Source organism: Anastrepha ludens, chromosome 4 (assembly GCF_028408465.1).
Source record: "Anastrepha ludens isolate Willacy chromosome 4, idAnaLude1.1, whole genome shotgun sequence".
Classification (NCBI taxonomy): domain Eukaryota; kingdom Metazoa; phylum Arthropoda; class Insecta; order Diptera; family Tephritidae; genus Anastrepha; species Anastrepha ludens.
Window position 1 is genome coordinate 60115549 of NC_071500.1, and position 26994 is coordinate 60142542.

The 26994-nt window shown below is 34.8% G+C and overlaps 1 protein-coding gene across 1 annotated transcript; it reads left to right on the forward strand.

The window, feature by feature from the left end:
• The first annotated feature begins 5587 nt into the window (after positions 1 to 5587).
• LOC128862569 (uncharacterized) lies at positions 5588 to 17318 on the forward strand. Its single transcript, XM_054101276.1, has 4 exons — positions 5588 to 5909; positions 12538 to 12648; positions 15722 to 16117; positions 16231 to 17318. Exons 1-4 carry the CDS (start codon positions 5703 to 5705, stop codon positions 16384 to 16386), a joined length of 870 nt encoding a protein of 289 aa, XP_053957251.1. The 5' UTR covers positions 5588 to 5702; the 3' UTR covers positions 16387 to 17318.
• The last annotated feature ends 9676 nt before the right edge of the window (positions 17319 to 26994 follow it).

The window sequence follows — 26994 nt, forward strand, 5'->3', positions numbered from 1 at the left end:
TGTTTCTGCCCGGAATGAAGTTAAAAAAATTACATAATCACTATGTGGAATAAAGGAATATACTGCGGAAGTATTTATAGAAGGTAAAAGATGGAAATCCAACGTAGAATCTCTCTTGCCAACAAGTGCTACTTTGGACTAAGTAGGCAACTGAGCATTAAAGTCCTCTCTCGACGAACAAAACTAACACTCTACAAGACTCTCATCATGCCCGTCCTAACGTATGGCGCAGAAGCTTGGACGATGACAACATCCGATGAAGCGACGCTTGGAGTGTTCGAGAGAAAGATTCTGCGTAAGATTTTTGGGCCCTTGCACGTTGGCAACGGCGAATATCGCAGACGATGGAACGATGAGCTGTATGAGCTTTACGACGACATAGACATAGCGCAGCGAATAAAGATCCAGCGGCTTCGTTGGCTGTGTCATGTCATCCGAATGGATACAAACGCTCCGGTATCAGTTGGTGGTAGCAGAGGAAGAGGAAGGCCTCCACTGCGTTGGAAAGATCAGGTGGAGAAGGACTTGTCTTCACTTGGTGTGTCCAATTGGCGCCGGTTAGCACGAGAAAGAAACGACTGGCGCGCTTTGTTAAGTAAATCGCGTAAGCGGTTATCGCGCCAATTAAGAAGAAGAAGAAGAAAAGATGGAAAAATTGTATATACAAGTGATCTTTCAAAAGACGTGCCTAGATGTTGTTTTAAAATAAAATATGTAAAAATTTACATTAATTATATACGAAAACTGATGCGTTTCATAGACGCTTATTTATTGAGAACGTCTAGATATCGATGTTGAAGGTTGTGCCGCAACATTTTGCGCTACAGCAGCAATATTCTCAGCAGTACGTCCAGTTTTTGGTCGACAGAACCAACTTCTTGAATTTTTCCTCAAATTTTGCATTACCGATTCGTTTAAACGATTATTTCCATCAAAACAAATCAAGAATTTGCGATATGTTGTTCTTAAAGATCGACCATTTTCATAACGAGTTTCAATAACTTTAACGCGTAAAATTGTGCACCTGTCTAGTTGACACATGACAAAGATGACGTAAAAAGAATTATTCACTACTGACATTTAGGCGTCACTTTTGGAATACCCTTTATAAGTATTGACACGTGTTATTTAGACAGCGGCTTTTCATTCAAAATATTGAGAAGCAAATGCAAGCTGAATACATTTAAGTTTGATCAAACTTGTGCGATATTGAAAACTTTGTGCATGAGTAAAAAAATAAGAAAGCGTTGATGGTATGTACAGGGTCCGGCACTCGAAGTGTAGTCAATTAAAAAGGCCATAAATTTAGTTTGAAAAATTACTTTTATTTAATTTAAAGTAAAAAATGTTTGAAAATAATGCAAAATTAAGATATGACCACCTTTTGCCTTGAGTCGGTCCAGGAACGAATCGCAAGCTGTCCGAATTTGACTTGCAGGTATTTTGGCACACTCACGGACAATGGCTTTTCTTAGCGTCTCTAGACTGGTGAATTTTTTAGTTCGGTGCTTCCTCTCCAAAATAACCCAAAGAGAATAATCCATCGGATTCACGTCTGGTGAATTGGAGAACCATTGTGTGGACGTTATGAAGTTCGGAACGTGGTTTTTTAGTCATTCTTGGTTCACTCGAGATTTATGAGACGGTGCCGAGTTCTACTGAAACGTCCATTGTATGCCAGTGAAATATTTGTGTGCCCACGGCTTCAAAGCAACCTCCAGAACACGTTCCCGATAATATTTCGCATTTATGTACCTTGAAGCCAGGCTCGATGAAAACGATTGGAGATCGCCGATCTGCGGTTACAGCGGTCCAAGCCATTACCTGTGGCGGGTGTTGCCTCCTGATGGCCAATCGATTTCTCAAAATCCCGTATGAACGGTCGGTCAAATAAACCTTATCATTTTGGGAGTTTACGAATTGCTCAATTTCAAAATTTTTTTCGTCAGAAAACACAATATTCGGAAATTGATAGTTTTCGACCAAGCGAAGCTGATTTGGTGGGAGATTATGCGCCTTTTCAATCTTGTAAGGCTTGACTTTGAGATCATGTTTCAGTATGCAGCCGAATTCTCCTTTACCACTTAAGGTTTTTTTTTTGAAGGGCTTGGAATCATTTCGGTGAGTATTGGTTCAATTTGGTGCCATATTTATAAATCCATGTCTCGTCACAGGCAATGATGCCTTCAATAATATTTTAACTTTAAGAAAGCAATTCTTTAGCGACAGAAAAATTACGTTAGTAGCCGTTACAAGCCGCTCTTTCTCTCACCACATCCCTAAATTATCGTGCATAACACTGCACCAATACGGACTGCTATTTTCCTGATCCTCACACGACAACTTCGAGTAAATTTTTTTTAATTCTTCCAGGTAAACCAAGAATTACAGTTCGGAATCCGATTTAAACTTAATTGTGTCATATGCTTTGGTTTACTACGCTTCCACATATGATATTTTGGCACAATTTCAGATAGACACTTCCCGAAATTAAGAAAAGACATTAAACAGTTATAAAGCACGCACTACTATAAAATCTGAATGATTCCGCTCAAAAGTGAAAATACCTACGCAAAAAAAAAAAAACAAACAAATGTGGACAAGATTTCCAACGCAGTTCATTCAAATAAAAAATTCAGTTATTTGTTGAACCGAAGTACATGTAAAGTGAAACCTCCCGCGAGTGAAAACTTATCGTCAGTCTACTTTTGTCCGCAAGGCAGGGGTAACTTATTTTTAATTTATTAACTAATTTTATTAACTAATTAAATACTATTTTTTATTCCATTTATGTGCATTAACGTTTATGAAGTACGAAAAAAAAAAATAAATATCACATTTCAGTCAATAAACTACATAAAACGTATATATATTGGCTTTAGCGTATAATAGATTGGCTTTGGCTTCCCATCTTTTTTATCAGTTCAAAGCAGTAAAGTCATCGGTGCAAAATCGCTTTAAGTTTGAAACTACATTCAAAGCCGTTTCGTTTGAGAAAAATTCATTAGATTCTACTCTCAGAGCCAGTGCTATTAGCGTCAATAGTTTCCATGTTTTCATCAATGTTTTTCTTAATTTTGGTGTTTTCACCGAGATTCGAACCAACGTTCTCTCTGTGAATTCCGAATGGTAGTTACACACCAACCCATTCGGCTACGGCGGCCGCGGTCCAAGTAATAATTGCTATAAATTCATCAGAATTTGAACTAGATTCCCCAAGGATTTTTTGATAACTGAATTAACGAAGCCAGCGTTGCTATCGGCAACTCATCTTCGAGCTCGAATTCAGCCGACACATTTCTATGTTTGTCTAACCCTGCTGTTTGGGAACAGTTTTTTATGATTTCCTTTAGAACCTTTGCGCAATCTTCTTTTACAAAAGCATTGCTTATCAAGATAAGCTTAACTTAAATGTTCCGATAGCAAATTCTAAAATTTCGAATTACTCCTTGATCTAAAGGCTGGCAAATTGAAATCGTATTACTAGGTAGTCAATTATTTCGATATTTTTTAAACCTATATCACAAGAGTGAGACGCTGCGTTGTCCAGAAATAATAGTATCAAATCCCTTCGCAAGCCAAACTAAATGTGTGAATGAAAAAAAATCAGACCTTATCCAGGGAGTTCCCTTTTAGAACGTATCATATTTGCTTTATATTGCATGAACATTTGACTATGAGAAAGCTCTGCTCTGTGTCCGCGTTTGCTCATTATTCACCAAAAAAAGAAGAACGTGTTGATGATGGCAAAACAATGGCGAAACTATGCGACCTGAACTTCAAATTGCTCGCCGTAAGAAATTTCGCTTGAACGCAGAGGTTATCGCTGAGACTGAGGCCTATTTTGAGGCAAAAGATAAATGGTTCTACAAAAGTGGTATTGAAATGATAGAGCTGCGATGGAATGATAGCATTGTTCTTGATGGAAATTGAAGAATAAGGCTAATTTTGAACCAAAAAAAAAGTGTTTCCTTTGTTAAGCGCGGGACTTTTCAGCCCATGTGTTATGCAAGCATATCATCAAACAAACAGTCGGCACCCACGTTACTGTTGACAGTTATGATTTCGAGGTTGTAAGAGACTTCAGTTATCTAGAAACCAGCATTAACACCGATTACAATGTCAGCATAGAAGTCAAACGGAGAATATCTGTTGTCAACAAGTACTACTTTGGACTAAGTAGGGAATTCATTAGTTAAGTCATCTCTCAACGAACGATACTAACACTTGGCGTCCCCTGGGTTGTTCGAGAGTAAGATTATGTGGAAGATTTTTGGACCTTTGACGGCGAGTATCGTAGGCGATGGAACAATGAGCTGTATGAGCTTTACGACGACATAGACATAGTGCAGTTAATAAAGATCCAACGGCTTCGTTAGCTGGGTCATGTCGTCCGAATGGATGCAAACGCTCGGGCTCTGAAAGAAAGAAGAGGAAATCTTCTGCGTTAGGAACATCAGGTGGAGAAGGACTTGGCTTCACTTGGTGTTCCCAACTGACGCCAGTTAGCACGAGATAGAAACGACTAGCGCGCTTTGTCAAACTCGGCCACAATCGCCTAGCAGTTATCCCGCCTATGAGGAGTTCGCATCCGATCAACAGAGGGTTTTGTTTGATTTGTTATGAAAAGGAAGCTTATCGCCTTTTGGTAAGAGATTTGTATGTAAATTTTGTGAAAAATAACTATTCGCGACCGCTTTAGTGAAAAAAATTTGTTCCGAAATTTATGCTTACAACTTGGTATAGAAAAAGTGTCCGCCCAAGGAAGATGCCCGTTTAATATACATAGGTGTCCGTTAGGAGAGTCTGCACTGTATTTCGAAACTGTAGCTTCCTGTGCAAAAAAGAATATTTTATTTAAGGTTGCATTGAAGTATACACATAATTACAGTAACATGGTTTCTTAAGCTACTGCGTTGGGTATAAAAGTGTTTATTGTCTCAGTATGTATGATTCATGCTTGTACAAATATCTCAAAAATTGGACCATTCTACCATTCATACAGTATGTACATACGGTCAACGCCATTTATGACGGTGTAAAGGGCAAACATCAGCCCCTTTGGCGAACTCGGAGAATTAATTGATCATTTCAATTCAGTGGAGGCGTTCAGCAGTGCTCTCGTAGCTTACCATTTGAGGCTCTTCCAATGTAGTATATTGGTATGCAATTTTCATAACATTTCGACCCACTCAAAGTATGTATGTATATTCTTATGCCATCCACGCCACTGTTTACTACATACATACATATATGTGAGTGCGTTATCACTTATACTTATGCATGTATACGACTGCACATACATATATCTGTGAAAAGCAAATTCTGTGTTTAAATTGGTCCGTGCTTTCCAGAAGCGAGAGCATAGCACGTAGTGTTATTGGAATAATAGTAGCTCCCATCCTCTTTATTAATGTCAATAGCTAGTAACATCAAGAAGTTCGTACATATGTGTGTACATATACATAGTACATGCATTGCAACAAAAACGTAAATAAAAGCAAAAACAAAACGTAACAAAATCAAATGTTAAATGCTACTGGCGAAAATATCGCTTAACGCTCCTGATCTGCTTTAAGTGATGAGCCGACCTCTCCAGTTGAAAACTGTGCTGTGAGCTTTAACGTTGTGTGCGGTGTTGCGTTTGACTTTCTGCAAGAATCTAACAATAATTCGTTAATAAAATTGTTCAATTAAATTTTATGTCAAAACGTACAATATATAAAATGATTCTTCATTTTTTAATTCGCTTTCTTGTGCTTCAACAATTTGGCGTTTTTTGTTGCTTTGCCATTAGTCAATATGACAGCTATGAAGATCTAACTTCAAGCACCTATAGAAATAATATTTACACAAATACTTTGCTGTGCATGGACATAAAGCCTCAACATTCCGTGGATATCGAACAAGTGCGTTCATTTGACATTTATCTTTTATTATATCGATTTTTGAAAAGATTTAACAGGCTTTAAAGAAAATGTTGAAACTTTAAAAATACCTGTACTAAATAAGTATGTTTTATTTTAAATAGCAAAGTGTTAAGCAAACAACAAAAAGAAAATTTACTACAGTTTTATAAAGCCACCGGAAGCCAGATGTTTTTTCTTTAGAAAAAAATGCACTTAGAAGTTTTCCCTTACCTCCGTTGTCTTGATTTTTCATGTCCAAAGTGTGTATCGATCCGGGGAGTTACTGCTTGACTTCCCTGCTACCTTGAAATCTTAGAGCATCAAACTTTTTAAATAAGATTTATTATTTTAATCATGGAGTGAGTAGTGAGCTAATTAAAGTATATATTTTCGAGCTATAAATATGAACTAAAAAAACAAAAAGAGGTAAAAAATTAAAGACCTTTTTCGTGCCCTGATTTTGAAATTAACAGCGAGTTTGTTTGATACTCGTATAAAATACAAGAAACCATAATAGCGCAGATTTGTTATGCAAATACATTTTTTGTTCTTGCACTTCATTAAAGTCTACTTTCTAGCTAGGAGAAGATTCCGATACTTTTGAATAGCTAGAAAATGGTGCTTTGAAGGGAATTTGGAATTTTCTTTCCAAGTCCACAAACATTTCTTGAGAAAAGCTTACAAACTTGAAGGCGACTCTAGCGTTCTTAAAATCCTTTGCCTTTGAAGTTGGCTTTATTTTAATTTCTTTATATTATCCTTGGAAGTCAATACAGTTCTACATTCGTTTAATAAATTCTCAAAGAACTTTTGCCATTCAGAAATATATACCTCCAAAAGCAGCTGTTTAAAGCCTCCAACAGCTTTTTCAGCTGTTGAAAAACGTACACCTCGCATTTTACTTTTAATATTCAAATGTTCATGCAATATTGAATGTATGCTAGTCCTACTAGTGCCCACAGATGTCTCTATTTTTTTATGAACATAGTATGTCATATGACGCTATCAATTGGCGCTCAGCATCGATGGTTTCTGGCACTGCAACCGTTTTTGGACGGCCATCACGAAATTCATGCTGCAAGCATCAACGGTCACGTCGAAACTCGTTGTATATACCAGCGTTTCACAGTGGCTAAGTCTGCTGGTTTAACGTCAAAACTCAAGTTAAATAAGTAAAATTTGCACGAGTAAATTCCGAAATGAATTTTTCAACGCACTGAAAAAAGAACAAATAAAGTTAGCAAGTGAAGATCTTAATTGTAAGTTTATGCTAAAAAATACCAAACTTGTCGATAAAAATATCGATTTGTTCCTCGAATCAATATCAAAGCTGATCTCATGTAGTGTTGTAAAGGAACAAAATATGGAAAAAAGGCAACCCACAGCAGAGCTTTGTAATACGCGCACAGGTACTCATGTACCTCTTTAAATCTCACATACGTTGGATCAGCTAAACTTCTGAAGTTATTTCCTATCAACTCGGTTTCTCGGTTATATGGGTGACATGTACGAAATTCCATTTAGTGCCTTCTATAGGAGACTTGGAAATGGGGAAGAGGGAGAACTCGCTTAAAATTTCTTGTCATGATAGTCAAGTTGGCGGGAGTTACATTGAAACAGTGTTACATTGAAGAAGTTATCTAAGTCTGAATTTTGCGGTAGGAGTTTTAGTAGTGGAAATACTGTTGCATTTTGAAATAGCGCGAATATTCAAGCAGGCCTAACAGTTTGTAGTTACATCTACATGTACTTACTAGTAAATATGTATATAATGAGGCCGGCCGTACGAAGAAATGGCTTGAAGCACATTGAAATCGCAATGCTATCCGATAGAAATGCAAGGGCTCAGGATTGGCCATGAAAAATCGTCACTGATGTGGGGCAAATACCATTTTTATAATTTTGGTGAGCGCGAAATTCTATGAATCTGCCTGACTAGCAATAACAATCCGCTCAAGATGATTATAACAATGCGAGGATTTTGCGCTTTCTCAGTTTATAAATATTTTATTTTGTCAGAACACAGAGGCGATTTTCATGGCGCCCAAGCAGTGGCCAACTCTACATTCAATTTTTATGTACCCTACCATAAAACCGGATGTTTATCACTCCCTCAAGTGAGAAAATGAGTATTTAATTTTAAAACATATTGAACCCTCTTTATGTGGAAAAATAAACTAACCATTGCGGGACTCTTTGTAATACTCGTATCCACAATATTCTGATGTTTCTGAGGGCGTAATACTACGTTTTAGAGGGTCACTTTTTGTAGTCGTTTTTCCAACCGATCACCCTGATGTAGATACGCATTGAATATGTTTTTCGTATTAATCTAATGAAAATTTAGAAACAAATATCAACAATACATTCTATTGTAAATTAATTTTTTACGTATGCAAGTATATATATTTTTTCATATAAGTAGGTATGTATGCATGTATAAGGACTGATTAAATAGTGATAACATTATATTTAAGTGCATTCGAGGAATTTTCTTGACAGCTCGCATTTGCATAAAGGTTGAATTTTACAAGTTCAGTTTTCTATTAAACTTCATTATATTTACTTATTCAACCGACTACTTATTCAAATTCGAAGACACATGTAAGAAAGGATGCAGTAGCTCCCAACCGTTTTGCAAATGAGAAACCTTTTCGGATACAGGTTAAAGGCAGAATGGGGTTTGTCTTCCTAATCACCCTAACGGAAGATTTATCATTTTTGCGAATGGTGTCATACTTATGTCATATTTGACACTTGAGAATTAGACAGCTGCAGTATACAAACAGACAAGCACAGCAGCGTCTAAAGGTCAAAATAAAGATTTCCATCACTCAAAATCATTTTTTTTACTTAGTAAAAGTTATTCAAAAAAAAATTGGATGATTCATATGGATGTTGCTTTGACTTGCCCACTTTGAAACTCCTAAACAATGTCTTAAACTATGTATATATTCGGTCTGCCAATCGGTTTGCAAAAAAATTTATTATACTCTGTTAAAAAAAGGAAAAAAAATACCAATTGGATTTTTTTAATAATAAGTACACTCGCGGCGGCCGTCGCACCCGTTTGGGTTGGTGCGTGACTATCATTCGGAAGTGCCCATTTGATAGAAAAATAGCGGGCGTCCTCTTCGGTAAGCCTCCGAGTGTATTTCTGTCATGAAAAAGCTCTTCATAAAAAAGCTATCCAACATCTAGACTCACACTAAACACGCAATAAAGGGTGTAAGCACCAATTATATAATATCAATATATACGCATATGGTCATTAACATAGGACCACCACGTTTACACGGAAAATGCACGTTTTTTAAATTAATAATAACAGATACAGTTTTCAATTGTATTGTGACGCCCTATGCTCTACTAGGAGTTAAAGGAAAACATATGCTTATGTGGTTTTTATTTCATAGATTAATATAATAAATATAAATAATAATTCAAGGATATTTTAAAACTTAAACTAGTGACAATAGGAACAAAAAGGAAATATTCATATGGTCATTAAAAGAGTACGAAATATAAATAGATACGATACAAAAAGAAACGAAGGATTTTATTAAAAATGCTATTTAAATAATCGAAGTTTAATTAATAACCACTGTGTCCACCATTTTTGTATTCCATTCGTCATAGAATTGATAATCCTACGGCAGGTTTCCGTGGGAGTGGAGTACCACTGTTCTTTGATTTTTTGCCATACATCATTCTTAGTTTTGAGTGTTTCCTTCCCGATTCGCTTCTTTAAAACTTCCCAAAGGTTTTCAATGGAGTTTAGTTCGGGTGACGGGCTTTGCAAATCCATAAATTTAACATTATTTTGTAAAACTTATTCACGTACTACCATTGAGGAGTGTTTAGGGTCTTTATTTTGCATAAAAAACCGCCTAAGTGACATATTATCATCAGCAAATGGTAGCGTCACTTCTTGAAGCATGAGCTTGTGAATAAATTTATCCCTTTTTTTATAAGAGAGCATCCCGAAATCATTATGTTGTCACCATCGTTGTGTTTTATTGTGAACCGCGGAGAGAACTATTGTCGTTTAAGACGTTTGACATTTCGCCCAGAATCATTTCCAAATAAATTTAGTTTTGATTCATCGCCCCAAAATATGTTATGTTATAATTTTTTCATACCCTCTGGTCCACACGATGACTTGTGCTCTTGAATAAAACTTTTGCTCTTCCTTAAATTTACTGTTCTGCCTGGTAGGTTCATGTACAATCGACGCCGGACAGTTCTCACGTATGTTGTTGTTTACAGCTGATGGTTCATCTGTAAATTTGTACGATTTTTTTTTTTTTCGAAGATTGACAATAAGCCTCCGCTCCTAAAGCGCACGACCTATTTTTAATAGGAGTTTATATTACTGGGTTGGCAACAAAGTAATTGCGGATTTTTTTTAGAAAATCAAAGACAATTTTTTCATGGAACTAATTAACCCTATTCTGTAATGTATTGCCCATTTTAATCAATAACCTTTTACAATCTTTCAGACAGCATCATAATCCCATGTTCATAAAACTTCTGGTTTTTATTAGCCAAAAAACTGAATCAGGTACTATTTGACATCATCATCATTATTGAAATTTTTACTATTCAAGGAGTTTTGAAAAGATCGAAACAAAAAGTAATCAGCTGGTGCAAGGTCAGGATTGGTGGATGTGGCAAGACATCCCAACCAAGCTCCAATAATTTTTGCCGAGTGGGCTAGTGCATTGTCATGATGGAATACAATACCTTTTCGATTTGTCAATTCGGGCCGCTTTTCTTCAACTGCATTGTTTAACTTCGTTAGTTGTTCAATGTAGACATCAGAATTGGTCGTTAGGTTGCGCGGTAAGAGTTCACAGTAGACAATACCTTTGCAATCCCACCAAATTGATAACAAAACCTTCTTTTGATGAATATCCGCTTTTGATGTTGTTTGAGTTGGTTCACCTGGCCTGCTCCACTTTCCGATTGATATTGTTGTAAACAACCCATTTTTCATCGCCAGTTATCAGTCGTTTTAAAAATGAATCATTTTCTTTACGTTTCTTTAGCAAATCGCAGCTGTTAAGGCGTTGCGTTAAATGCGTTTTTTCAGTTCGTAAGGAACCCATGAATCGAGTTTTTGAACATAGCCAAGTTATTTTATTTGATTTTCAATGCATGTACATATATGAGCGTTTTCCATATTTGAGTGAAAAATCACCAGAACGAAATTGGGCAAACCAATTTTGACACTGCCGTTCTTTTAAGGCTTCGTCAACATAAACAGCACATAACTTTTTATGAGCTTTGCGGAAATCAAAAAGCAAAATATGACGAAAATGTTCCTTTTGATTTTCTATTTTTCAACGAACGCCAAAAGAAAACTACGCAACCAATCAAACAACTTTTTTAACTGATTGACAGCTGAATTACCACCTATCAAATAACAAAATGTGTTTTACATTTGCACTACGTCTGCAAACCTAAAAATTCAACTGAAGTCATCTATGTGTGAAATCCGCAATTAGTTAGTTGCGAACCCAATAATCTAAATCGCTAATTACGTTACATTTCTTTTTTTTCGTTTATTTAGTTATAATGCAAGAGTTATCCGTAAAGCGGCCACGCAAAATCATTTTTTATGAAAATAACCTAGAATCTGTGCAACCAATAAAGCTTATAAAACTATCTAAAACTCATAAAACAAGCAAGGTACTTTAAAACTGCAGTTTCTAACTATTTCTAACGTTTAATCAAATTGTTATTGAAAAAATTGAAATAACGTAACTTAATATAACGGGTATTTTAAATTCATAACAAAGCAGTGACGATATTTATAAACCAAGCGAACTTTCCATAATAGCTTTAATTTTTTCCGAGCGGCACAAGAAAAATGATAGATAAAGGCAGCGTACCTATTTTAATGACCATATATGTAAATACTCGCATTCTGCTTCGATACTAAATTGCTAAGCTATCCAACATTATACATGTGCACACGAGGATGTTGTACTTGTTGTTTAGGATGGTGGCCACAGCAGTGAGGCAGAATGACTTCAATCGAATGCTCTTTTTATTTATTAATTTACAATATTTAAAATAGAGTTGCTTTGTGACGAGAAAGATATGACACTGGTGCTCCTAACTACTATCAGCCCAAAGCTAAAGATATTCACGTATTAGTAAAAGTAGATGGTCGTATTTTCGTTTTGCAGGCAAACAGGCTCTATTATCAAGCAATATGAGCTTTTGGTATAATGAACACTGAAATCAAAATATGCACGACTGTCTAGTTTAATTTTGAAATAAAAAAGAAAATCAATTTATTTTGTGAGAAAATATTGGAAAAAATTTATTTCAAATACCGAATCTGTTCTGGCGCCCATGAGCTGACTATTACGGAAAGTCAACAAAAGGTTACACAAATTTAATAATACAATTAACGAAGAGCCCATTTAACATCCATCAACATAACAAGTCTGAAGATTGAGTTCAAATATTTATGTGAGCATAAATGCTTGTATGAATATTTGTAGATATGTATGTATGTATGTATATACATATACAAGCACTTACTTTTCATGGCGTCACAAGCAAATCATTACTAAATTACACTTGAATGGTTTCGCTTTTTGCTTTTTTACAGATCACTGGATTGTGGTATGGCAACGAGATCATCGTTCATACGCAGGATATACCAGGTACATACCAGTATGACAGTTGCGTAATAGTACATCTGAATGACATAACAGACCAAGTAAGTACTTCTTGTGTTTGAGCATATTTATGAATTCTTATTTCACAGTTTAGTTTAATGCAACATGCAAATTGAAATATGTAGCGGCATAGGAATCAAAAGTTTCTACACCGAGATGGAAAAGGGTGAAATCCTTCTATTTACTTGATAACAATGGATTTGTTTATTATTTCTATTATTATCTTTCTCCCCAGTATAACTTCTCGTTAGAATTCGTCTCCTCAGTAAATCTAGGCTAATGATAATACTTCAAAAGTTTGTAGATAATAACTGATAATTATTAATATTAAAGCGATACGTAAAATATGTACAATTTATACTTGAACAAAATAATACAGTTCCTTCTAATTCTTCGCCTTGTTTTAGTTTTTTTTTTCAATTCTATTCTCTTCATTCCGCCTACTCACAGGAAGCTCTTTTGAAACCAAAAAATTCTGCTAGCTCCGAAAAAATGTCTGCAACAAAACACATAATAGGTTGGAATAATATTTAAATTTTTTGCTTTTTTGTTTAACTCTGAGAATGTTGAACATTTCTAGAGTATAAGTTATGAGGGAATCTTTAAATATAAAAATGAATGTTTGTCTGTATGTCATCGATGAACTCAAAAACTACTGGATCGATTATTATAAAAATTGGTATATATTATATTATATATATGTATTTTTCCACGGAGAAGGTTTGTAAAATATGCTCATTGATGCCACTCGCCACCAGGTGGCGCTGCAGAGTAGCAACTTCTGCCCCGTTCAACCGATTGTCATAAAAATTAGTATGACCATGTATTTTTACACAGAGGAAACGAATATGACATGTTCATAGATGTAACTCGTAGGTTATATATTTTATACCTGTGCGAAGTCGCGGCGGGTCCAATAAAAATACATTTGCACCTTACTTTACTGGTGAAAAAAATCGGATTTCCGAATACTTTATTTATGGTTGACATATATGATAACAATAGATGATGGTTCTGTAAAAGTCAATTGTAACAAAAGTAAGGAAGCCTAAATTCGGTTCGGACTCAACTTTGTACACCCGCGAACATTTTAGTAAAATTTAATGCGGTTAATTTTTGGGGGCAAATAAACTCATAAGCTATAAGGGTCTCGTTGACTCGTTACTTGATATTTTTACCTATATTTTGTTTGCAAACCCAACAAAAACGCTTCAGTGGTCAGCAACAAAGCATCGCAGTGTCAAGCTTCGCAGTTTGACTTTGACTTTTTACTTAACGAGCCATTTATTAAGTCATTTAATTCCCTTTCAGCTGTATCTTTAGATAATTTCTAGTTCATTTTTTATAAACATACATAAGCCGCCGTAGCCGAATGGGTCGGCGCGCGACTACTATTCGCAATTCACAGAGGGAACGTCGGTTCGAATCTCGGTGGATCACCAAAATTAAGAAAAACATTTTTCTAATAGCGGTCGCCCCTAGGCAGGCAATGGCGAACCTCCGAGTGTATTTCTTGAATATTCTCCATGAAAAAGCTCCTCATAAAAATATCTGCCGTTCGGAGTCGGCTTAAAACTGTAGGTCCTCCATTTGTGGAACAACATTAAGACGCGCACACCACAAATAGGAGGAGGAGCTCGGCCAAACACCCAAAAAGGGTGTACGCGCCAATTATATATATATATATATATACATAAGCAGCAATTATTTTTACAGTCAAAAATTTGATATTTCAAGCATATTTTCTTCTACTGGATGAAACACATCTAACTCGCAAGCGATTTAGCTGGTGCAAAAAGGTCATTCACGGCAAAACAAATTTCCCAAACTGCTAACTAACAAACCGAAGTTGGTATGACTACCCCTAATGACAGTTGGCCTGTAAAATTTGATGGACGGAGGGAAATTTATTCTTAACATATAATAATTGGGCGTGGTTTTTCCCGATCTCTATAATATTTATGTCGAATTTAATGAGGTGTGGGCAATACGTGAACTAAGTCATGGTCGAGTATTATTAAGCCATTACCGATATGCACGCATTTACCCAAAAGTGGGTAAAAGTGGTAAAATAGGGCAGCCACTTTGCAATTCGGTTATGAAAAATTTGATGAAAAGGATATTGTCCTGTAAGCGTGGTCATTTGCCACCACGGCCATTTGCCTGATGTTATTTTCCGCTATTAACGGCATAGCTTTCTCTTTATAAGGAAATAAACATCCGATCATTTATATTAAAAAATAACATTTTTCTCCTCCTCATATTGGAAAACCCTTTATGTGTTTATATCTATCATTATATACAAACGTTATTTTAACAAAATTATAATACCCTTAGGCATAAGTGCGCAGATATAAAAACTTCAGCTATGTAAGAAAAAATGAATACTTATCGAAAATCTTTATAAAATGCAGAGTTGCATTATATTTTACAATTAGCAAGCTGAATATTACATACTTTCATAGAGTAAAAAAGAATTTTTCTTGCAAAGTTACATATTTTCGTTACTTTACCATCTTATAATTAGTAAATATAAAACAGAGTTGCAAGCAAAACGTTTATTATGTTCCTTAATTAGGGCAAACGCTCCAACTATAAAAGTATTTGACGCGGTACCACCTAGTGGTAGCAGAGGAAGGGGTCCCTTGCGTTGGCAAGAACAGGGGGAGAAGGACTTGGCTTTACTTGGTGTGTTCAACTGGTGTCAGTTAGCACGAGAAATAAACGAACATAGCGATTTGTTAAACTCGGCAAAAAATCGCTTAAGCGATTCGTAAGTGTTGCAGTTGCCAATAAGCCTAGTCAGGCGATTCACGCCGTTCACAGTATAAGAAATTGGTTAGTCCACCCAGTGACGAATTTTCCTTTTTTTCTCAAATAAAGCTCTGCAAAATTTACGTATGCTATTTGTGTCTCTATTTAAAAAGTCTTTATTTGTATTTGGGCTATTAATCATGTCCACATCAGTTAGATACTGAATCAAGCTAGGTCAGCTGAGTCAATCTAGTCTAACTCATATACTCGTATTACATGTGCCACACTTAATTTCCAAATATTTTATTAAGTTTTCCCATATTTTTACTTACAATTATCACCTTTTTATGGACGTCCCAGATGCGAAATTATTACAATAACCACCAGCAATCTCAGCTATACAATCAGCGACGAACACAAAGCGCCAAACTGCAGCAGCAACAACATCAAGTTCAGTCTCAATACTCATACGATGATCACTCGTCAGCCAAATACTTGCGATTGATTTGGAGTGAGAGTGATAATAACCTGGAATATATGTTTAATTATACGGAGAAAAGACCGGGCCTATGGACTAATATTGGAGAACAGCGTGGTTCACTAGTAGCGCTCAATTCATATAAACAATTCACAGGCACTGTACAGGTGGTGAAAGCTGTTAGTGATCATTTGGTACTAACATTTTGCGGTAACGATATGCAGAGTTCTATCTACACTCTTGTTCTAAGTCGAACCCAAAGAGGACTCAGCTTAGAGGTTTGTATGAATACAAGCATCATTTTTATTGATATTTTAGTGAGATTTAGAATCTGAATCACATTTTAATATATGATACTATATACTCATACATACATTTCAAATACTTACAGGAATTGCGAGGTATTCGTGGTTTATTAACCAGGCGTGGCTTATACACGGAAACGATTCGAAAAGTTTGCGGTTCAGGGGCTGCGAGTACGAGGACCATGAGCGGCTTCTTATTGACATTGTTTGGATTTTTAGCCATTACTAAAATGTATTTCTAAGAATTACTGAAATTAATAACTGCATTCGAAGTTATTTCCAGTATGAAATTTATACTAATTCTATAAGCATAAGTTAATGTTAAATTTTTTTACAATTTGTACAGTATACTGGTTTGGAAATTACGAAACAACTTTATTATACTATATTTACCATATTTTAAAAGAACCACCACATATGTATGTACAAATGTTATATAAATGAACAAAAACCATAAGTTGAAATTGTGTCCAATTAAATTAAATTCAATTAAATTAGTCATCACAAACTCCAGTGTCAGAGTGAAGAACGATGAGAAAGCGGTGTACATACATATATGTGTAGCATACATGTACATACACATGGGTAAATACATAACTACGCATGTAGGCGTATGTTGCGTCTAATTAAATTATTTGTGTTACTAATTAAGTTAAAATTACAAAAACAAAAAAAAAATAGACAAATAAAAAGTCGCGGAAATTTAGTCTAAGATTGGATAAACGTTCAGAGCCATTAAGTAAAGTAAACAATAATTTCCTCTTACGTAACCGATGCGTCGTACAATGAAGTTTGAATGAAGCTTAATTACATATAGTCTGAGACAGCATGACTTCCAACGATTGCGAAATTTGTGAAATAATAATAAGCAGAATTTAGCAATGAACTGCAGCGGTTAGAAACTCAAAGTGATAAATATTTTATTCCAAAAGCAATTTTGAAATTTCCGATTTGTTTTTTTTTTTCTTTCGCCGTGTCCATGTGGTTGTCAGTTCAGAATGAAACAAGGGGAACTCATTATTGGTTTTCTAGTTTCCCAATACTTTGCTTTGACAATCAAACGTACAGAGGTCACCTCCATTAATAATGCGCCTTGATTTGTATGAATATGTCTTATAAATTTCGAATATTTTCACTTTCCTTACCAATAAATTCAATTTTCAACGCACTCATATTATGTGAAAGCAATTTTTTTTCCAATTTTTCACCGACCTTTTTATAAACGATAAAAATATTATTATTTCGGATTACTACTTTTCTTAACTATTACAAAAGTTTTCGAAATTTGTTTAACATAAAATCATACTGTCTAAGCGGTATTCTACATTTGACTGCACCCGGGGCAAAGAAAGTTGATCGATGACTGACACGATCCCTGTTGTTCTAAAGTATGTGTGTTTAATATTCTGAATTATATGTTACTTGACTATCCTGATGCGATCGCTCTAGCTGAATGGATTGGGGCGTAGCTACCATTCGGGAATGCGTAGGTTCGAATCTCCACACATGAAAAGAGAAAGTTGTTTTTAATAATGGTCGTCCATCGGCAGGGCAGGCAATGGCAAACCTCCGAGTGTGTCTCTGCCATAAAAAAAACTCCTCATAAAAACGATTTGCCGTTCGGAGTCGGCTTAAAATTGTAGGCCCCTACTTTTGTGGAACAACAATAAAGACGCACGTCCGAAATAAGAGGAGGAGCTCGGCCAAACACTTAACAGAAGTTTGCACGCCAATTATATATTTTTTAATTTTTTTCTGATGTACATTTGACAATTTGTGAAGTACTGCTGAAAAAGGTTTAACATAATTGCTCACGTTAGAATTTGCGTTTCGGAGACACTTTTCGTCAAATGTAAACTCCCAATGTATTTATTGTGACCAATACAAACAGCAAACTAAACAATAAACTTGCCTTCTACTACGATACCCGAATTTGCATGATTTTCCGCTATTAGAAAACAACTTTCGTATTATTTGGTGTTTCGGGCCCAAGGTTTCGAACCGACTGGTGGTCATTGGGTTTAAAATAGTTTCAATCGACTCATAGTGATTTTCGTCATCCAATGCAGTTACAGGAATAGGTAATATTTAGTCTTTATTTTCAGAAAGTTGGAGACCTCCCGAGAACGTTTAATGCCTCACAGTGTTCAATCAGACCGATGTTTTGGTCACAAATGTACAATTTAATTTACCTGGCGGTGACATGAAGGCTCGCCCAAAATGTGACACACAGTTGCTTGAGAAATGTTCTATTCCATTCCAATGACTTCCATAGGTAATTTTTATTTCCATTTATATTTTCAATGAAGTCGCACACTTTTTTATGTTGGAATAATCGACGATATGTACGGGCAATCTGGTCCTTCATTATCTCCACATGATTAAATTTGCATGTGATCCCATATTCTTTTTGAAGCATTTGAGAAAACAAACGATTTTCTAAAATCAACAAAAAAGTTTTTTATACGTAAAAAACATTCTAAGCAAATATGGCTCAATAAGTAAGGTAATTCTTATTTCTATACCTGATATACACATACCTATTTTAGAGTGTGCCAACGCTGGCCTTGTATACCGAATTCAAAAGTATTTCAAAAGAAGGCACCATAAGTTCTTTTTATTTATAAAAAGTACGGTTTTTTGTGGAATAGAGGATTTATGTGTACTTAAAAGCAAATATTAATTTCGGCACTGCTATGGATTGACGGATCTACATATATATATTGAACACTTTTTGCTACTCGAACTTGTTGCCACTTTAATTCTAATTTTTTCCTTATCAATAATCACATTTTTGATGTGCCAAATATTTGAAACATTTTTGTAAATATCGAAATCAGTTAATGCCATATGCTTATTAAACATTTTTTTGCTCTAAAAACAAGAAAAACTATCACAATTGAAAAGTAGTTTGTAGACTCCCCACCATTGACTCCAATCAATCAACACCGAACCCCAAGTCGAAGAAGACCAAGGTGTGCATATCAGCCCGTAAAGTCATGACGGTATTTTTTTTTATTTATAAGCAATGCAATTCACATCGATTACCGTGAAAAAGGCCAACATTAATGTGTATTATGAAAAGACGATGATGTACATTTGAGTGGATTATGTCTACTGACGTCAAAAGCCTTCATCCTTATCTTCCCTTAAAATATTTTTCCATACACATGTCCGTATTCAAAGTCTATCATGTGTTGTTCTGCTGTATAGAATAAAGAATACAAGCAATAACTTTCTTCATAAAAATAGAAGAAACGAAAGAAAATAAAGAAATTTAAAGGCCGAACATAAAGTAAGAACTTTATCAGTATTTTTAAACTGTAGTATTTTATAGGATGCTTAGGTAGGACCACATTTTTTAAATTTTGGAGCCAATTGTAGTCTTACCTATCTTATAAGAAAATTTATAGTGAGCTCGTGTACCGCTTATAAATTGTGTGACTCCTTATGACTCCGGGACTACGTGGGAGGTTTAACCTGTTGCAAGAGCAGTGAGCAATGCTGTAGTAACCCGGTGGTAAACCTTTCAAAACTATTATCTTAAACCATTTGAGAGATGCAGACAGGTATCAAGTGAATGAAATGAAAAGAACACAGCATAAGCGTAAACATGGATATTTTAGGTGGAATGTTATGTTCGATATGTACATAGTTTCTAATAAATGCAAAAAATAAAGCGAAAAAAAAAATTATTTAAATTGTTTTACAATGTATTACAGGTATTATTATTTTTTTTTAACAATACTTTTTTCTTTAATTGTTTTTAATATACTAAAAACAAATTCCTTAACATCTATAGATATAATTCAAAAATAGAGAATATACATACAAAAAAAACTCAGTTCCACACTGTTGCTACAATCGCTAGAAGCAGTGGTGCCATGAAAAGGAAAGAAATACCTCAAAAATTACACATTTTCCTATTTTTGCTTTTTTTCGGAAACAAAACAAATTTATATAATTTATGTAAATTCATACTTACCTATTTATTTATAATTTAGAACTTACTTTCCTCAATAACATCAATTGAGATTTAATAAGTTCTTCCTTGTACAGTTTAAAATTATTTTTCTTTTTACATTCAACGTCTGCATAATAGAAAAAACTCTCTTGGTCTCTGAATTTGAATGCGACATCAAGGATTTTTTAACATTTTTTAAATCCATACTCAGCATGAAAGTTTTTTAATTGTAAAATTTCATAATATATCACATTTTATTAATGGAAAGATTTTTCTAATTAGCTTTTGTTTATCATTACCTAAAACTGCTATGTGCTTATATTTTTTTTTATCAATTAAAGATGTTTTACTATTCGTCAAATACCGTACTTTTATTCAACTAAACTCGATAAAGTATACATTCTCAAAATTCCCACTTCATATTCTACAAGTAGATGATATGATAAATAACTACCAAAATTGCTTTTTGAGTTTTAGCTAATTACTTATTACAATTACCATACTTATTACCACAAAAGCGAAGAGTTCACTCGTTCTGACATTCACTGGCTAGAAGTAGTTTTTGGGAACAAGGAAACATATGGATTCGAAAAGATTGAGATGCATGAAAAGGTATTCCTTCATATGCGGTTGTGAAGTAAGTTTTACAAGTGCGCTTCAACAAGAAATCAAGTCTTTATTCTTACAGTTCATATACCCATATATAAGTGTTTTCAATTTCTGCTCCATGGAATAAAATTTTCCTAACTAAACTAGGCATGCAAACCATGGATAATCATTAACACAACAAAAACCATCGATACGTTCAGTGGTGTAATCAAAAATATTTGCCTTCGCAAAGCTCTCTTATCGATATAGAAGTTTCTCTATTTCTATGCGTCATGACCAAATCTCAGTCTATATGAATGGCATAAAAATGGCATTGGATTAGAAATAGACAGTCCCAATGAGACACCCAATATTTAAATATTTTGCACACTGTTTAGTCGTGAAATCGATTTGAGATACGCACGAACTTGTGGGGCTTGCCCTAAATTAGACAGAGTCTTCGCCACACTGCTAGTATGCATGGCAACTGGTTTGGTATGTTGAATGTACGAGTACACAAAAAACGACGTTTATTTTCCTTTTAGTATTCCTTCTCGCCACCTTTTGTTTTGACTCCTCTTCTCTGTCATGGAATTTTTTTTTTCAAATATATTAGCTACAATCAAAAAATTAATAGTCTGAATCATTTTACGATAAGTTGTTTGCAAAACATTTCACGGAAGTTTGCGATAATGGTCAAAGTTAATACTGTCTATAAACGGTAATTATACTAGGCGACATTTGTTAAGGATCCAAAGCTGTGTTCAGATATTTGCAAGCAGCATTTTTATATCAGCCGTATCATTGGATCCATTGAATTTATTTGTTACATGGTGCGTGACTACCATTCGGAGTTCAGAGAGAACATAGGTTCGAATCTCGGTAAGACAAAGTTTTTTCTAATAGCGGTCGGCCCTAGGTAGACAACGGAAAACCTCCGAGTGTATTTCTGCCATGAAAAAGCTCGTCATAAAAAATTTGTGCCGTTCGGGGTCGGCTTAAAACTGTAGGTCAGACATTTGTGGAACTACATCAAGACGCACGCCACAAAAAGGAGGAGGAGCTCGGCCAAACACCCAGAAAGGGTGTACGCGCCAATTATATATATAAAATATAGGACAAAATTCCTTCACAATAATTTAAATCTAGTTTTAAGTTCAGTGGAATTTAAAATAATAATAATTAAAATTATATTCCTTTAAAGTTCTTAAAATAAGAGAATTACTTGGCATATAAAGTTCTAACTCGTTTTAGCGAAAAAATGTTGTGACTCCGTTGTGTTGTGGCTATCGTATCTTGTGCATTGCTAAAGTCAAATGCGAGCGAGAGAACAGTTCCTCTAGAGTTTAATGATTTTAAATTATCACATTTTGATGATTCGAAAATTCGATTGAAATGTTTTGTCTTCCGATAATTAACAAAAAAATATTAAAAAAATTAAAAAAAAAGTGCTCTCATTGACTTTTGCTAATAGTGTACTAAAAATTTAGTTCTTACATCTTTGTGTTCCCGCTAGGAAATGCTTGTTTTATTAATTGTTTAATTTATGTTTATACTGTTCGAATTTGGTGAACCAGAAAACAACGATATATAACGACATGATTGGTGATGAAATTCAAATTAGGTATGGTATGTAAATAAATTAGTGTTTAATTTACCTCTCTTTCCTCTCAGCTAATCCAAGTATCGTAGGAAGCAGTTTAATGATTCTAGAAATTATGCCAAATAGGACGAATCTTTGTGCTGCGTCCCATCAAATGCCGCAGAGTGTATATATAGACTTCTTGTTTTTGGTACCATGCGGTACCGTAATGATATTTTAAACAAAACCTCGAATTCAACATACTTACATACAGTGTTGGAAAAAATAATAGAAACGACAATCACTCCATATTTCATATAAAATTTTTAGTTTGTAAGTATGTACCTATTTATGCAGATACACACTGTGTAATACTGTTTGATAACGGTACTTTATTTTGTCTTGTTTTTATGTGCATAATCGCAAATATTTAGGCTCAGTATTCTTTTTGGTGCATAACCGCGTGTTTTAGTTGGAAAAAAAATAGAAACGTTTCGGAAAAATTTGAATAGCTACAGTTAAAATTAATAATATACTGTTATTTTTAAACTGTTTGATATTTTGTTGGAAAAGTATGTAAAAAATTATATTTATTATTGTCTTGTTCATAAAATATTTCTTATCTTATGAATATTGCATTCAGAATGGGACGTGGTAAACACTGTACTGTTAATGAAAGAGAAATTATAAAAAAACTAAAAAGTGATGGCCTTTCTATGTCACGGATTGCCGATTTAAGGAAATGCTAAAAAAAAAAGGTGTTTTCTGCGATTAATTTTAAAATTACAGAGGAAAAACGAGGACGAAAGCGCGCAACATCAAAGAAGTTTGACCAACTGCTTATACGAGAATCGAAAAAAAAAACCATTTTTATCCTCAGAAGAATTGAAAAATGTTTTACAAGCGCCAGTAAGCAGTCGAACAATCCGAAATAGATTAATATCTGGGGGATTAAAGGTATAGTGGTCAGATGAAACAAAGATTAATTTGTTTGGGTCTGATGGCAAGGTACATGTAAGACGACCTAAAAACTCTGCATACGATCCAAAGCACACGTTGAAGACCGTGAAGCATGGAGGTGGTAATATACTACTTTGGGGATGTTTTTCGTCGGCAGGAGTTGGTCCTTTATTCTGGATTAAAGATAAGATGTGCGCTGCGGACTACGTAAATATTTTAAATAATGTTATGCTTCCATATGCCACAGAAGAAATGCCATTGATTTGGGAGTTTCAACAAGATAACGACCCAAAACACTCCTCTAAACTGGCGAAGAAATGGTTCCAGGATAACAATGTAAAGTTAGTAGAATGGCCTTCACAATCCCCGGACTTGAATCCAATAGAGCACCTTTGGCGCATTCTGAAGAAGAGAATTGCCGCCTATAAGGCAAAAAGTTAAGCAGATTTGTGGGAAAAAGTCCAGGCAGAATGGTTTAGTATAAACCCATCAATTTGTACCAAATTAGTGGACTCAATGTGCCGGCGTTGCACCGCAGTCATTAAAGCCCAGGGTGCAACAACCAAATATTAATTTGTTTACAATTTTAAAAGTTTGGTTTAATTATCTTAAAGAAAAATACTTATGTTTATTAGCTTTAAGGACGTCGTTTCTATTATTTTTTCCAAGGACAATAAAATGAACTTCATGATTTTTTATTTACAAAAATGTAGCAAGAGTTGAGTACCTCTATTTTTATATATAAAACTGTTTCTTTATAAAAAGATATGAACTTCAACAGCAAAAATTATTTTCCAAAAAATATACCCAAAAGAAACAAAAATTCACATCGTTTCTATTATTTTTTTAAACACTGTATGTATGTATACTCGTATATAAAAATTTTAGAATATTGGAAATATTTGTATCAGTTTTGACTAGTCATTGAAAATTATCTTTTGCGCGGCAAACTATGTAGATTGCCCCAGTACAGTTTCGTAATAGCTTTTTTCGCTTCTATCGTCAAGATGAACAGTGCCCCCTTACTCAATCCGCACAAAGACTCTTTACGTAAGTGGGCAGTTATTTGCGAATTTATCAGCTTTCTCATTTCCTTCAATACCAATGAGATCCGGTACCAAGCGAGTCCAAACTTTATTAACAATGCCAAGTATGTTAAACTTACCAAAGAATTCCATCGCTTGGTTGTCTGGAAATATAGCATACTCCCATCTAATTATTTTTTGTGCAATACGATGCCACATCAAAGTTGGGACGAGTTGGTCGAGACAACAATTATACCAGATGTCGATATTGATCAAAGAATAAGTGGTGCAAGACTTTTAGCAAATGGGTTTGCCTTGACCACTAGGCTGTGGTGTGCACTGAATTTTACGAAAACTGATTTTTTTATAATTATAGTTTAAGGGAAAAGTATAAAGCAATGATATCAAAAATGCTATTTTTGTTATTTTTTCTATTAGATACTCGTGCCATTCTTTCAATTTGTTATGGAAAACGTAAAATATAACAAAGAAACATGGAAATGTTTATTTATATTTATACGTACGTTCATATGTATATCAGAGGGTAAGAGCGTAACGTGTGACCAATAGAAACCCCAATTAATGTCCTAATAAATGTCTGATAAGCTGCTAGACATACATATATAATATAATGATACATATGTACATATATATGTGTTTAGTGATAAGCATGCAAGACGGGCATGCTCATAATAAACCCTTGAACTTGATTTTATTATTTGTTTACAAATAAAAAATTACAATCACCTGAACAGTCGTTTGCAAATTAATATGTGATTAATAGAATTAAAAACCTCCTGTAATACTAAGCCTATTATGCAATAAGCCCGTAAATAATTAATCACATATCATTAAGAACTGTGTCATCAGGTGATCATACATACAAACATTAATTGTAGATTTGCCTGCATGGGAGACAATCATCAAAACGTAATTCATTTTACGACTTCGAAGTAGTTCTTCTAAGCAAATCCAACTGGTACAATGAACAATCGAACGATAGAAGAGACGCTCGTGCATAGATACGGGTGGTTTCAAGTGCGATTATGTTGTTAGGGGTAGATTACACATTTGTACAAAATTGAATTCTTCACACTGAAGTATCGCAATTTAGCTCTGTTCAATATAAGTGGGTCCGTAGTGCCGTAATAGTCACATAGAAAATTAAATAACATGAATTGTAAACAGCAAAATGGACTAAAAATGCTCTTGAAACAACTAGGCATCTTGATAGACGAAATACATCTAATACTTGGCTTTAAGCGAGACATTAGGTCATGAAGCAAATAATTTGTAACACTTGTTGTCTAATCTACCCCTAACACTTGTTGATAATTTATAACACTTGTTGTCTAATCTACCCCTAACAACAATTGTTACAAATTATCACGTTTTGGTGTTCATGTATTCAAAAAATTGCAAAGTAAGGGAAGTGAGAAAAATGACATTTCTAGATAAATGTTTACTTGAAAGATTAAAACTAATCAGCTGTCAGTAAAACTTGCAAATAGTTACTGGTTTTGCGTTCACGTACTTTTTTTTGATATTTTTCTCTTTGAGAGCGAATTCTTGGAAGTTAAGTTACTGGCAAGTTACTGGATAATTTTTACATGAACAGACCTATTGTGCATTACTTGCATAATACTGCTGGTTCATTACCCAGATGCGCCGGTTAGATACCGCTCCTTGGGATATTGCCGAAAGGCAAAGCTAAGTTTCTCAATTCCCGTAGTACAGAAATTGGCGAGGCTCTGTAACAAAGCAGGCAAAATATCACAATACTGGTTGTAATGACTAGGAAATTAACTTCCTTCTCCGTTGTGAACTCTATCTTAATATCTATCCACATTGCATAGATCTTCTTAATAGAACAGACAGACTATAGCGTTAATCGGATTTTTTCCTCGTTGCAACTAGTTAATCTTAGTAACTAACGATACAAACTTAGGGTTTTGCGTTATAAATATGTGGTAAGGCGGCCGCCGTAGCCGAATGGGTTGGTGCGTGACCACCTATAGTGTAAGTACACATGAGTTATGATGTTCTGTATACTGCTTCGAGAGTAGTTAGTTGTTGCGTGGGGTGATGCGGCTTTTTACATTTCAGCCTTTCTTTCCACTCATTCCGTAGCAACTGGTTCAATACCAAGACCACGTACAAGATCGTTACAGCGAACGTGCCAAGACGCGTTAACAGCATATCTCACTTCGTTTTGAGAACTTTGTATTTACAAGGTATTGCTGGCGCATGAGCAACCCCGTCGTTGGATTCCATGTGCCCATATTGGGTAGCAGTACTTTATTGTATGTAATGTAGATAAAGCAGATTGCTTGCCCATAAGCCCGATCATATTTCTGTATTTCATTTCCAACTCTTCTTTTTTCTTTATAACATGTTCGTTCCATTTCAGTTTAGTATCTAAGGTCATACCCAAATATTTAGCGGTGTTGTGATGTGGGATTTGTACTCCGTTTATGTACAATGGGAGGTATCTGATTTTGTTGTGGGTAAAGTCAACATGTACCGATTTTGTATCATTTAACTTTATGCGTCATCTTTTTTTTTGTCCATACGGAGATGTTGTTGACGTTTTAGTTTTTCAATTGACTGGGACTGCGTTTTGCCCATCGACAAAATGGCCGTATCGTCTGTAAACGTGTGGTGCATTTCTGATTGATGGGTAAGTTGCAAGTAAAAAGTGGGTAAAGGATTAATGGTATTGGGGCCCATA